The sequence below is a fragment of the Leopardus geoffroyi genome, chromosome A1 (genome assembly GCF_018350155.1).
Source record: "Leopardus geoffroyi isolate Oge1 chromosome A1, O.geoffroyi_Oge1_pat1.0, whole genome shotgun sequence".
Classification (NCBI taxonomy): Eukaryota; Metazoa; Chordata; class Mammalia; order Carnivora; family Felidae; genus Leopardus; species Leopardus geoffroyi.
The window spans coordinates 172,197,759-172,212,728 of record NC_059326.1 but is presented as its reverse complement, the minus strand read 5'-3'; the positions used below and the strand labels follow the sequence as shown (position 1 = coordinate 172,212,728).

The following is a 14,970-nucleotide window of genomic DNA, read 5'->3' as shown; positions in this document are numbered from 1 at the left end:
TCGTGTTGTCTTTATTTTTGAAATGGTTGTGCTTTTCAAATCTCCTGTTATTTTGGCCTGTAAGCTCCTTTTCCTCTAACAGTATCAGCTGTTCTGTTAGGCACTGGGATGGAGGAAGACCACATGCCAGTCCATGCTGGTCCCAGGAAGCTGTGGGTAGGAGCGGATGAGTCCTAGGGTAGGGAGTCCCAGCCAGCAGAGGAACTGTGGTTCATAACCCTTCTCCTACTACATAGCCCCTCAGGCCAAAGGAGCACCCTTTGCTCCCCCAGCAGCATTAGGAGGAGATGCTCAGAAGCTGTTACACACAGCTCAAGGGGACAGAGCAGGAGGGGATGGGGAGGAGCTGCCCTGCTACTTAGTTCCACTCATTTTCCTCAGTGCCTCACAAGGACAGGACTTCTATGCCAAAACCTCTGTTTTAGGGGCACCTGGGTGGCTTAGTTGGTTTAGCGTCAGACTTCAGCTCAGATCATGATCTCACGGTGCTTGAGTTCATTCTTGAGTTTGAGCCCCGTATCAGGCTCTGTGTGACAGCTCAGAGTCTGGAGCCTGCTTCGAATTCTGTGTCTCCCTCTCTCTCTGCCCCTCCCCTGCTCCCACTCTCTTTCTTCTCCCTCTAAATGTGGAAAAAAAACTTTTTTTTTAATGGGCAGGAGAGGGGCTCCCTGGGTGGCTCAGTTGGTTCGGCATCCAATTTCAGCCCCGGTCATTATCTTGCAGTTTAAAAGTCCAATCCCCCACATTGGGCTTGCTGCTGTCAGTGTGCGGCCCACTTCTGATCCTCTGTCCCTCTCTCTCTCTGCCCATCTCCACTCTCTCCCTCTCTTAAAAATGAATAAGTATATATACATATTAAAAAATGGGCAGGAGACCTGAATAGACATTTTTCCAAAGAAGACATACAGATGGCCAACAGACACATGAAAGCATGTGTCTTTTCAGCATTACTTATCAGGGAAATGCAAATCAAAACCACAGTGAGATGTCACCTCACACCAGTCAGAATGGCTAGTGTCAAAAAGGCAAGAAATAACAAGCATTGGCAAGGATATGGAGAAAAGGCAACCCTCATGTCCTATTGGTGAGAATGTAAATTGGTGCAGCCACTGTGGAAAAGAGTATGGAAGTTCATCAAAAAATTAAAATTCTATACCATGTGATCCAGTAATTCTATTACTGGGTATTTACCCAAAGAAAATGAAAACACTAATTGAGAAAGCTATATACACCTCTGTGTTTTTTGCAGCATTATTTACAATAGCCAAGGTATGGAAACAATCTAAGTGTTGTCAATAAATGAACTAAATGAAATAAAGATGTGATGTGTACACACACACACACAATGGAATATTACTCAGCCATAAAAAAGAATGAGATCTTGCCATTCACAGCAACACGGATGGACCTAGAGGGTCCATAGCTGTAACTATGCTAAGAATAGTAAGTAAGAGAAAGATACCATATGTGACTTTACTTATATGTAGAATTGAAAAAAATGAACAAACAAAAACCAGAAGCAGACTCATAAACACGGAGAACAAACTGGTGTTGCCACGAAGGAGGAAGGTGAAGGGGCTTGACAGGTACAAACTTCCAGTTCTAAGATAAATAAGTCATGCGGATGAAAGATACAGCACAGGGAATATAGTCAATAATATTGTAATAACTCTGAATGGTGACGGATGTAAGTCTACTTGTGACGAGCATTGCATAGTGTATATAACTGTCAGATCACTGTGTTGTACACCTGGAATTAATTTAATATTATATGTCAACTATACCTCTATTAAAAAAAAAGACTTGGAAAAAACTAGTACACCCTTACAGTTAAATGGAATGAAATGATTCACATCTATAGAAATGTTTGCATAATTCATTAATTATAAAAAATTGGTAAACATTACATATCGTGGGACACCATTTATGGTAAAACAAAAACAAAAAAGAACTACATAGTTAAAAAATTTAAATGAAAACATGCTCATTACAATTTCTTAATTTTGAATAACGTTACCACAGAATGCCTTGTAAGATGGCTGAAGAATTTTCAAGCAATTTTTTTTTTAAAAAGCCTGTGGTAGCAATTAAGATTTCAAAGGTTGCTGGATTTTCTTTGTGTTTTTGTTATTCAAAGATGTTTAGCATTTATATTTTTATAATCTTATTTGGATGTCACATATTTTAAACTACAAACAACTTTGAAGTCCTTCATAAGATCCATCTAATAGTAGTGACATCACAGTGCAGTCTCTAAAGGAAAGAGACTTGGCTTTGCCTTGGGCCCACCTGCTTGCTGCAGGGAACAGTATCCTGACAGCAGAGCCACTCACACCAGTAGCTGACCTCACACTTGGAAAACATGAGCAAGCCTGACTCCGGCCCGCTCCTGATCTCTTCTGCTAATGGAGGTCACAGAAGGTAAAGAGAGGATCCGAAATACGAGATAATCACCAAATCATTTATAGTTGGTTTTGAAGTACATTACAAAAATTGCTTTGCAGCAAAATTTTCTTCCTTAATAGTAAAAGGAACGTGCATCCATTAGTAGTCTCAGGGCATCCATGAGAATTTACTGCATGTTCCAAATAGATAATATACTTGAGATTATTAAAAATGGATTATGCTGTCAATCAAAATACTTTCTTCTTGCTGTAGTGCAATTTCTGAGTGGCTTCAGAGAACACACTCAGAAGAAGCCTCTGAATTGCAGAGTGGGTAGGAGAATATCCTGTGTTAAGGACTAGCATAGACCATATGCCATGTTACAATCACATGGTGATTGTGTGGAGTATGACAAAGAGATCCAAGTAAGGACATGTTTAATATTTATCTTTTGCAAAAAAAGATCTTTTGCAGAATTAATATGATTGGCATTTCCCCCCATTTTTCTAAAGCAGCCTATGATTGGAGAAAATAAGAGGAACCAATGATTAGGCATCAAAGATTAGTAGAAAAGATAGTATGTAATCTGTCGCACTAGAAATAGTGGACCGTGCCTGCTCAGAGCTTTGCTCTGAGGTCTGCCTTTACCAGGAGGTTTTAAAAATAAATACAAAAGCCTTTTTTCTCCCTCTGATTATAAAAGTAGTGTATTTTCATTTCTTTATTCAGAAGACATTTATTTAGGACTTCTGTGTGCCAGAATCTGTTCTAGGTCAGAAGGATACTTTGGTGAATAAAACAAAGTCCCTGTTGTCGTATTGTTTATATTCATGTGTGTGCGTGTGTGTGTGTGTGTGTGTGTGTGTGTGTGTGTTGGGACATATTTTATATAAGGAGGAAAATAGCATTTGTAATCGTACCACCGGTCACATGTTAGTCTTCCTATTTTTTTAATGTGCAAGTATATTGGTCCAAGTACATAAAGACACACAGAACCATGTATATATTATTGTTTTAACCATATATATATATATATATATGGTTGAGACCACATTTTATACATGATTCTGTATCTAGCTTGTTTCAATTAACATAATACTAGGAGTATTTTCTCATATTATTCAATATTCTTTGGTAAACTGTCTAATCCATTATCGATAGCAATGTACTATTCCCCAAATGATAGACATTTAGGACATTTATCTCACTTTATCACATTTTAATGAGTGACACAATGAATAGCTTTGTATCTTCTCTTTACACTCATTTAGATCACTTTCTAGATTAGTTTTTTAAACAAAACTCTGGCGACTCTTAATCCTGACTTAGACTGTCACCTGTACTACTGCACCTATGTTGGAAAGCAGAACATTTCTTAACTTCATAAGAGGCAAAGACCACAGGGAAGTCTTCCCCTTCACGTGTTCTTTTTTGAGCTTTTATTTGTGCATGCTGGGCAGTCTGTTTTAGCTTTCGCCTATCACTGTTCTTGTGGCTACATTGCAGAAGTTTCCCTATGGATTTTGTTTCTGATCAAGTGATTGTAGTGTATCAGCAGGTCGCTGATGTGTTGAAATGTGGGTGTTTTGTCTTTTTTTTTTTTTTTTTCAATGTTTATTTATTTTTGGGACAGAGAGAGACAGAGCATGAACGGGGGAGGGGCAGAGAGAGAGAGGGAGACACAGAATCGGAAACAGGCTCCAGGCTCTGAGCCATCAGCCCAGAGCCCGACGCGGGGCTCGAACTCACGGACCGCGAGATCGTGACCTGGCTGAAGTCGGACGCTTAACCGACTGCGCCACCCAGGCGCCCCTGTTTTGTCTTTTTTGATATTAACTCAGTTCTGACCAGGCTGGTCCCAGAAACTGCATATAAAGTGTATCCCTACCTTGGAAATACCTCTTCTAGAAGAAAATTGGATGGCGACAGCCATTAGAACCACAGACAGAATTATCTGGCCTGCTGTAATCTGTAATTTAAGGATTTATCAAATGAGAGCTCATAGTGCCAGGAATTCAGCCAAAATAGCACAGACTCTGGACTGCAGGTAAGAGTGGGTTTGTGTTTGCTCGTGATTGTGCTGTCAGTGGGCACTGTGAGGATCTGTGTCGTTCAGGGTACTCCTGGGCTCTAGAATAGTTATGTAGGTTAAAGAAAGGGAGTTGTAAAAACTGGTGACTGAATATAGCCATGAGAGTTGAACAGTAATTAACTTTATTTTTTAATACAAGAAAGCTATTTCATTTGAAAACTGGAAAACGCTAATGACATAGGTAGAGAGCAGTAATTATTTTACTGTCCCAAGATGATAGCTACAGTGCCCTGGAAAGAAAGGAGCAGACCAGAGTGAAGCCTAATCACATTGGAGAGGTATAAAAATATAGACACCTGGCTCTGGTTCTGCCTGGTAGTCTTGCCTTAATTCATTCAGAAAAGATGAATGAGTCAGCTTTTCTGGATTGCTGAGGGGCTGAGGTATTACTTGGGCAGATAATATTCCAGAGATTTACAACAACAGTAAAAACTGTAGGATTTGGTAATACCACTACTGTCTTGTATACTTTCTTCAAGTACGTTAATTTGTGACTTTCCTAAAATCTTACAGAAGAGAAAATGGACTCTCAGAGAGGTTGTTTATGACCTTCCCTAAAGTCATAAAATAAAGTAGATACCAACTCTTTGATTCCTAATCCAGTGAGTTCTTTCCATTTCACCTTGATGCCTATACTTATGCTGAGGGTTTCTAGGTCTGCATCAATAGTAATCCATTCCTGAAAATTAGATACTCTACCTGGAAATACCAGCCAGGAGACTATTTCCTACAATCTTAAATGGTAAAAATTAAGATATATACATCTAAAACTCCATACCAGTTTCCTAAATATTAGTAAAACACAGCAAAGTACCTCTATATGAGTAACAAATGTGTTAGGGTGTTAGATGCTAACACCAACACTTCTTGTTTTCCAAATTGTTGACATAGTAAAAAATTATCACTTAGTATGTAGTAGTACATGGCACCTCTAGGATACTCTGCATACCGTTGTTGTTGTTTTAGCTATTTATTTTGAGAGAGAGCGCATGTGTGCAAGTAAGGGAGGAGCAGAGAGCGAGGGAGGGAGAGAATCCCAAGTAGGCTCCACACTCAGTGTGGAACTCGATGGGGGCCTCTGCATAGGGAATTCTAACTTACTGTCAAGAATGTAGTTTTTCCTTTTTCTCACACATCATTTTGTTTAAATTGTTGTGTTGTGTTTTGGGTATATATGTATTAACATTACCTATATAAGCAACCAGTGGAAAACACTGTATGATGTTTGGATGTTACAAACCAGAAGTCTTCCACAAGGAAATGTTAACTACAGAGATGGTCTATAGGGTCTGCCTGGCTCTAAGCAGAGGAAATGGAAGCTAAAGCCAGGGAAAAATGCAGTTACTTATTTCTGCATTTTGGGTTACTACAAATGGCAAATTATGAAATTTGCAATTAAGAAAATCAAGGTTTCTCTGGCAACATCTTCTTATAATTCATTAGGATAGCCAGCAAGCCCAGCAGGTGCTAGAGCAGAGTCTCTGAGAAAACTAGCAGGAAACATGAAACCACCCACACATACTGAGGTGCTGAGGGTATTTCAAGGAATTGGCTTCATTGAGAGGCCTGGACCTGTAGCAGAAGGTCTTACGATGCCATGTGTGTGTGAGGGCTTGGTGGAGTTTGGGTTGGTTGCACAGATGTGTGTGGTGAGACTAGGAGGTGGCTGGTCTGAATGTTTGCTCTTCCCCTTCCTTTTGCCGTGCTTTTCCCCCACTGCTTCTCTCTTAACATTCCATCTTTCTGCTGTTATGTTCAGTAAATGAACTGTGGAGTCTGTCACACATCAGGGGTAGGAGGTTTGAGGGAGGATTGGCTTAAAATCATAACTTGGAGATTATGACAGGGAATTGCATTTGGTTGAGTGCTTGGATATGGGAAGCAGCCTTTGTAGTCCCTCCAGTTCAGAAATTCTCAACCTTTTGGAAATATATGGGGGAAATTTTGTTTGTAGCTGTTAATAGTCACTGATTTTACTTAGTGTTTTATGGTGTTTTCTAGTATAGTTTGGCTTGAACATTTACATGTTCAAGCGTTTATTTTTTGAGAGAGAGAAAGCACAAGCGGGAGTTGGGGGCAGACAGAGAGGAGACAGAATCTGAAGCAGGCTCTAGGCTCTGAAGCTGTTAGCACAGAGCCCGATTCGGGGCTTGAACCCACGAACCATGAGACCATGATCTGAGCCAATGTCAGACGCTAACTGACTGGGCCATCCAGGTGCCCTAAAAATATATATTGTTTATGATAAATTCCTTTCACTTTATTTTTCCTTTATATTAAAGTTAGAGAACTTCTTGATTTTGTTTTTTTGGTAATTATATGCGTAGGTGTATCATTATTTTAAGTTTTATTTCAGGTACTAAAAGTGTTAGAAACGAATTGTTTAAAAAGGGTATCTATTGGTTCTGAGATTTGATTGTAATTACCCCATTTAAAGCTAATCAGTTAGCCTGTTACTGTTTCATGGCTGTTGGTGGAAGACAGAATTGTTGGAAGAAAGTCTCAGCACTCCTAGATGTTCCAGATATTTCTTATTTTCTCACAAAAATCTATGTGAGGTAGATTTTTTTTTTAAATTTCAGCTAATATCTTTTTATATTAGAGAGTCTATACAGACTTAGGCAATTAAGTTACATACACAAGGTTTGCCTCACTAGTAAATGGCAGAACCAGGACTAGAGCCCAGTTTCTCTTGAGACCATTCTTTAACCTCTATCTACTATAATATATAACTCTTTTTGAAAATGTTTGTTTATTTTTGAGAGAAAGAGAGAGAGACAGAGCTCAAGCAGGGAAGAGCAGAGAGAGAGGGAGACACAGAATCAGAAAAGCAGGCTCCAGGCTCCGAGCTGTCAGCACAGAGCCCGACATGGGGCTCGAACTTACGAACCGCAAGATCATGACCTGAGCCTAAGTCGGACACTCAACCCACTGAGCCACCCAGGTGCCCCTAACTTTCTTATTTTTTTTTTAATTTGTTTTTGAGAGACAGAGTGAGACAGAGCACAAGCAGGGGAAGGGCAGAGAGAGAAGGAGACATAGAATCTAAAGCAGGCTCCAGGCTCTAAGCAAGTGTGTAGCACAGAGCCCAATGCAGGGGTTCGAACCCACAAACCGTGAGATCATGACCTGAGCCGAGGTCGATGACTTAACCAACTGAGCCACGCAGGTGCCCCAGCCCCTGACTCTCTTAAAATCAATTTGTTAGGTGGAGAGAGCTGCATATTTTTAGATCAAGATTTTTAATTTGGTATTCCTTGTTCTGTATTCTTACTAGTTTCTAGTTTGTTTGATATCTCAGTTTCTGGTGGAAGTGTTAAAAATCTATGAGCGTGGAATTTCTCCATTTATACAATTATGACTTTAATTTACATAATTCAAAGCTATATTTGGAAGCTATCTATAATTATATAATTATAAAATTATAAAAACAAATGGTATAATTACATAATTACATATATATATACATACAAAGTTATATATAATTTACATCTTCAAAGATATGTAGGTTTTATGTGAATCTACTTGGCAAATTGTTTTCCTTCTTTATCATTGCCTTCAATAATGTTTGTGTATGGTTAATATCACTTTATAAGCTATTTTGAGAGTTGGTATTTGTCTGATACATCTCTTTCAATCTATTTTTTTTTTAAAGTTTATTTATTTGGAGAGAGAGCAAGTGGGGGAGGGTCAGAGACAAATGATCCCAAACAAGCTCTGTGCTGTCAGCATGGAGCCCAATACGGTGCTCAATCCCACAAACTGTGAGATCATGACCTGAACCAAAATCAAGAGTCTGGACGCTTAACCAGCTGAGCCACCCAGGCGCCCCTCTTTCAACTCCGTTATTTTCAGTGTTCCTAGTTGGTTTTGCCTTAGGTGTGTTTCTTACAAGAAACATATAGCTTTACTGTATTTTTTTTTTTAGTCTAGTCTGATAGCCCGTCTTTTGAAAGCTAGCCCCCTGCTCTCCTGTGTCCAACAAATTCTAGTTCATGAGTGTTACTTTTCCAGAGTTCTATAGTTCAGATAATCTAGAGAGGGTAATTTGTTGAGAACCTGTGTTTTGCTTTGTATTTTGAGTGTAATACAAATGCAATACAAATTTCTCAGAGCCAAAATGGTACTGATGGAGTGAGCTTTGGGGCACAAATATGTGCATTTTAAGCCCAAGGCTTTGTTACTGGTTTAGTCCTTTACCAAAAGCTTTTCATCTCTAGAGCAAACATAAACTTAGAAAAGCATTGTGGCTTCTCAGTTATTTGAATACATTGTTTGGTTTGGAATAATAAGGACTAAGGCTGTGGAGTTTCATGGACAGCAGAAGAGGTGCGAGGTTTTTTCTTTAAGGAGAAGTTGTAAAATGTACAGATTTGGAATCTCAAGAAAGGACTTCATTTTTTATATCACCTGGCTATGTTAGAATCTTTCACCCTAAGAAAATCCAGTAGGCTGGTTATTGAACTTTCTAGGGAAATGAGCAGGTCGCTGTGCATATCCCCTTTTTTGCTCAGTGTCTTAGATGAGAATTAGAGGCTGGGACAACTAAAAGGGCTAAGCTGTTGGCATTTGAATAAACAGTAAGACTTTTGGGGGGGCATAAATATAAGGTGACAGTTCTTGTTAATAAAGTTTTTAGGGCATAATTCTGGTCTTTTTTTATTTCAAAAAAATTTTTTAATGTTTATTTATTATTGAGAGACAGAGAGCATGAGCATGGGAGGGGCAGAGAGAGGGGGAGACACAGAAACCGAAACAGGCTCCAGGCTCTGAGCTGTCAGCACAGAGCCCGACGCGGGGTCCGAACTCACGGACTGTGAGATCATGACCTGAGCCGAAGTCGGATGCTCAACCGACTGAGCCACCCAGGTGCCCCTGGTCTCTTTTTTATTTCAATGGCAAAGTACAGCCATAAAAGAGTTGGGAAATGATATCTACATTCAAAGTGGAAGATGATGAACAGCTGATTGTAAAGATTCCTCGAAGGCAAAAACTGAGATTCTGCTGAGTTTGTCTATAACAGGATGGATACATGTGACAGACCTACTGGGGTAAGCCAACTAAGAACAAGCTTCATGGGTTTCTTTAGACAGTTTTTTTTTTTTTAATCTATTTATTTTGAGAGAGAGAGAGAGAGCACAAGTGGGGGGATGGGCAGAGAGACAGAATCCCAAGTAGGCTCCACATATGGTCAGCATGCAGAGCATGATGTGGGGCTCAAACCCAAGAAACCATGAGATTGTGATCTGAGCTAAAAGGAGTCAGTCACTTAACTGAGCCACCTATGTGCCCCTAGACAGTTTTCTTTACACGTGCAGTTAAGTACTATGTTTCTTAAACTGATTTTTAAGAGTTTTGATTAATAGAACTTCTTGCAGCCATAAACTAAAAAGTGATCCAAATTAGGAAGGAAGTTAGGCTGTCAGATTTGGTGTGTTTTACCTTTCTGTTTTCAGTCTCAGCATTACTAGGTCATGATTTGTCAGGTGTTTTTTCCATCCAAGAAAAGGGCACTTGTAGCCTGCAGAAAACACTGGAAATGCTATTGGAGAACATAGCTGAGGCAGCGGCATCCACAGAGCAGAGGCGGCAGTGTGTGTTGTCAGGATGCCCATTGCTGTCCCGTAACCTGCTGACTCTCATTCTGTGCAGTGCGGCTTCCTGTTGTGGTGCATGGCCCCAAGCCCTTCTAACGGGGCGGAACTGCTGTATAAGCGCGTCATCCATCCTTTCTTCCTGAAGCATGAGTCCCAGGTGGACACTATGGTGAATGACTTGAAGGACAAAGCCAAAGAAACTGTAGATACCATCACTAAAGAAGGTAAGGCCCAGGGGCAGCTGGGTTTAGCAGGTGAGAGGACATGGGAAGTACTGGGCCCAAATAACAAGCTGCTTCTCCCCTTTCCTATCAGCTTTCCTCAGCCAAATGCTGAGGCCACCCTGGGATTTCTTTACTAATACTTTGCCTGTCGCCCTTTACTTTTTCCAAGATTCTCCCACCATGCACATTTAATGCACTGTTTAGTCAGCACATTAGGAAAAATGACTTTCCTGTGGTGGGCAGAGATTTTAGAGAATCATCTGTGTTTATATACCAGTACAATCTCTTTAATTCATTTCAGGTTGAACTGTTTCAAATTGCTTTTGTTAGAGGTCAAGAGAATGCCCTTTCAGGTATCCAGATTCATTCATTCATTCAACAAGTATTTATTTCTTGAGGTGCTTAATATGTGCCAAGCATGTTCATAGCACTGGGGATGAACCAAACAGACCATACTACTTGAACTCATGAAGCTTATACTCTTGTTGAGAGATACACAGTAAAAATTTAAAATTACATGATATAGTTAGAGTATACAGAGAAAAATAAAGCAGATAGATAGGGAATACCAGGGCTGAAGGGAAAGGTACAATTTTAAATAGAGTGATTTAGGGTATCCTCACCAAGAAGACTATCCTGAATCAGACTTGAAAGAAACCATGGGGAAGAATGCTCTTGATAGAACTGCATGTTTAAACTGGAGGCAGGAGCAGTATGGCTAGAAGGGAATGATCTAGAGGAAGAGAAGAAGGAGATAAGGTCAGAGAGGTTGGGGAGTGGAGGCTGGAAGACCAATCAGGTAAGGCCTTATAGGCTTTTGTAGAGGCTTTGGCTTTAACTCTGTGAGGTGGGGTGCTATTGGAGAGTTTTGAGCAGAGGAGCAACATGATCCACCCTGTGTTTAACAGGCCACTGTATTAAGAATAGACTGAAGGGGGATGGGGAAGAAATCAGGAGACCAGTTATAAGGTGTTTGCAGTGATCCGGCTGGAGAGGACGATGGTGGCTTGGCTCATAGTAGTAGCAGTAGGGGGCGAGAAGTCATTGGATTCTTGATATGTATATTTTAAATGTTTGTTTATTTTTGAGAGTGTGGGGAAAGGGCAGAGAGAGAGAGGGAGAGAGAGAATCCCAGGCAGGCTCTGCACTGTCAGCATAGAGCCTGTTGTGGGGCACGACCCCACAAACCATGAAATCACAACCTGAGCCAAAATCAAGAGTCCGTTGCTTAACCGACTGAGTCACCAAGGAGCCCCAGGATTCTTGATATATTTTGAAGGTAGAACCAATAGGATTTGCTTATGGACCAGGCATGGAACATGAGAGAGGAGTCATGCATAAAGCCAAACTTTTCAGCCAGAACACATGGAAGGAAAGAACTGTTGTAGAGATGGGGAAGACTAGATAGAGCAGGTTTAGAGGGGAAAATAAGGAATTCAGTTCTGGACATAACTTTGAAGTGTCTATTAAGTACCTACATGGAGTAGTCAGGCAGCTAGTTGGATATATATGTTGAGAATTCAGAGACAGGTTTGGGCTAGAGATATACATTTGGGGGTCACCAGCAGGATAGTAATCATGGGACTAGGTGAGATTATTGAGTGAACGTAGTTAGAAAGATGAGGTCTGAGGCGGTGGCCCCCAATGTTTAGAGATTGGGGAGATGGGGAGCAACTGATAAAGTGGACTGATAAGGAGCAGTCAGTTGTGGTAGCAAGAAAACCATGTGACTGATGTCCTTGGGGCCAAGTAAAGAAAGTTTCAAAGTGGGGAGTAGTCCATTGTGTCACCTGCTGCAGACACAGGTCAAGTTAGGTAACGAGTGAAAACTGACCATTACACTTGGTGGTGAGGAAGGCACTAGTGATCTTGACAGAACAGTTTATGGAGTGGTGGGACCCAAATGCTGATTGGAATGGATTTGAGAGATGGGAAGCAAGGCTGAGAGAATGTAGGTCTTTTGGGAAATTTCCTGCAAAAAGGAGAAGACTGTGGCTGCACCTGGAAGAAGGAACTAGGGTCCTAAGGATGTGGTTTTTTTTTTCTTTTTCCTAAAGTAGAAGGAACAAAATATGTCTGAAAATTAGTGGGAATGATCCAGAAGAGAGCAAAAAGTGGGTATGAGTGAGGGAAGAGCTTCTGGAGCTCCATCCCCAATTAGACCAGAAGAGATGGGAACCAGAGTAGGAACAGGACTGGTCATGGGGCACAGAGGTTGAGAACACGAGTAGAGATGCTGGCAGGTGAGTGCCTGTGATGGTGGGTGCCTACAGAACGGACTTTCCCACTGCTTCCCATTTCTCAGTGAAGTAGGAAGGTCAGCGGAGAGAGGATGGGGAAGATGGTGATAGAAAGAGATGGTATGAAATAGGTACCTAGGTACCTAGGACTGGGGTCAGCAGACGTTTTCTGTGAAGGGTCAGATAATAACTGTTATTTTTTGTGGGCCATCAGCTCTTGCTTGGGACTCTCAGCTCTGCCACTCTAGTGTGAAAGCAGCCCAGATGAGTAACCAGTGAGTGTGACCGTCGGTTGCTGGCCACTCCAGGACCATGGGAGAGTGGACGGACTGGGGCAGTGCCACGTGACTGTCAGGAGTATTACAGGCTCATTTGAAGTTGTGTCAGTGAACTTAAAGTGAGGCCAGTTGACACACACAGCTCCGCAGTTGCAGAGCAGGTGGGGCTCTGTGCCAAGGCCAACTGAGTAAAGAACCATGAAGTGAGAGAGGGACCAGGGAGTGCTTAGTGTCTAATGGTGGAACTTCAGCTGGCCAAGGAGGGAAGGGACGATGGAAAAGGCGGTGGGGGAGGACTCTGAATCAGTAGAACAGAGGGCGTGTGCTGCACAGCTGGGCGTGGTGGGGGAGAGTGGGATGCTGGACACTGAGATTATAGAGGGACTGCGGTCACAGGTAGTGATGAGGATCGTGGAATGAGTGCCTGGGGTTGGGAGAGAGGTGGGGGTTGGTAGGATGGAGCGTAAAGGTTATTGGAGGGGACAGCCGAGAGGCCAGGATACTGGCAAAATACTGAAATCACCAATAACTAAAATAAGTTTGGAGTTAAAATCTTAAAGAAATGAGGCAGCATAACCCAAGAGTCTGAGATGACTGGAAAAAGAAAGGCTGGTAGCAGATATAATCTGATGCCATGAGATTCTGAACGTGGCAATGGAGAACAAAGACAGCTTACCAAACCCTCCAGACCCACTCGTACTAGGGTCAAGGAAGAAAGAAAAAATAGCCACTACCTGAGAAAGCAGTGTTCTCAAGAGACAGCCAGATTTCTGTAAAAGCAAGAAGGTGAAAGAAACTTTCGGAGAGATGGATGGGGATAGAAGAGGTTTTGCTGATGACTGGGTCTTGAGTTCCAGAGGGCACAGAAAGGGTTTTATAAATTGGACAAAAGTAGTGAGGGATGTAGACTTACCATTTTGTTTGGAGAGCTCTGTGGTAATTAGAAAGTGGGAGAGGAGAACTGACCTGACTACTGGGCCAGTAAGATCCCCAAGACAGCTCTCCAGCAGTGTGGATATGTTCTCCCTATTGCCCTTCACACACTCCTCTCTCCACTGGACTTCTCTCCCAGGCATACAGCTCCAGTCTACTTGGATTCCTTTTTCTACAGTTTTAAGTGTTTTCTGACTTGTAGCCTTCATGTCCTCCCACCTGGGGATTGCCAGTTTCCTTTTAAGAAGTTTCCTTCCTGTTCCTTGCCTCAGCCAAAGCAGCAACCTCTGGTGATGTCACTTCTGTCTAGTTCACTCACATTGCTTAGACCCTTGGTTCTTAGATGTCAATACTCTAAAATCCAATTTTACTTTGATACATTGCTAAACAGGAGTGTAAGAATGAAAATAAATTAGGAGGAACTTGCATGCTGACTCATTTTAGACTTCAAAACTTCTGGATTCCTCAGGAAGTAAATTTTTACAATGGGCTAGTTAAGAGAGAGGCTGCAATTTCTTGTTAACTGTTCAGCAACTTTAAGTGAAGGGAGAACAGCCCTCGGGCAGCTGGTGAACAGGGAAGGACTGGCAGTGCTTCACCCTGGGCCCCATCAAAAACAGGTGCACTTTGTGGATTCTCCCAGGAGGCCCTGGAGGCTTCCATAACACCCCCATCCCCCATCTCACACTCCACACTAGTTCTTACAGCATATTCCATGTCGCTTGGTAATTAGGAAGAGGAAGGCTTAGTCTCCCACAGATACAAGAATATTTTCTTGATGAGTGTAGTATCTTGCCACCAACTCAAACACTTAGAGGGAAATGGTGGCACAATGAAGAGAATATAAAGGTGTATAAATATTCCATCATTTCTGAGGTGTAGGAAGGAGGAATTTCTGTGATTTTTTTTTGTGTGTGTGTGGGGGATAGATGACCTAGTTGTCATCAGATGGAGACATAGTCAAATTAAACAGGTGAGCACCCAGACACAAACAAGAATTTCTTGCTTGTACAGAGGAGCACTACATGCCCAGGGAATCCCTACTTCTTGCGACACCTGAAGGAGGGCAGACGCCTTAGAGGAGACGGTTACTGTACAGGGTTAGGCTAGACGACCTTAAAGAAATATGCTAGGGTACTCAGGATCTGTGCTCTGAAGAGGTCTCTCTCTGGTCCACTTCCTGGAAACTCTCTCAGCCCTGGCACAAACCTCAGTGTGTTC

At 41.7% G+C, this 14,970-nt stretch overlaps 1 protein-coding gene across 1 annotated transcript in view; it reads left to right on the top strand.

The window, feature by feature from the left end:
* REEP5 (receptor accessory protein 5) overlaps nt 1–14,970 on the top strand; it is a 39,850-nt gene that overhangs the window by 22,408 nt on the left and 2,472 nt on the right. Inside the window, exon 4 of the mRNA XM_045500863.1 lies at nt 10,130–10,298. Coding sequence (XP_045356819.1) covers nt 10,130–10,298 — 169 coding nt within the window. The remainder of the gene's footprint in view (nt 1–10,129; nt 10,299–14,970) is intronic.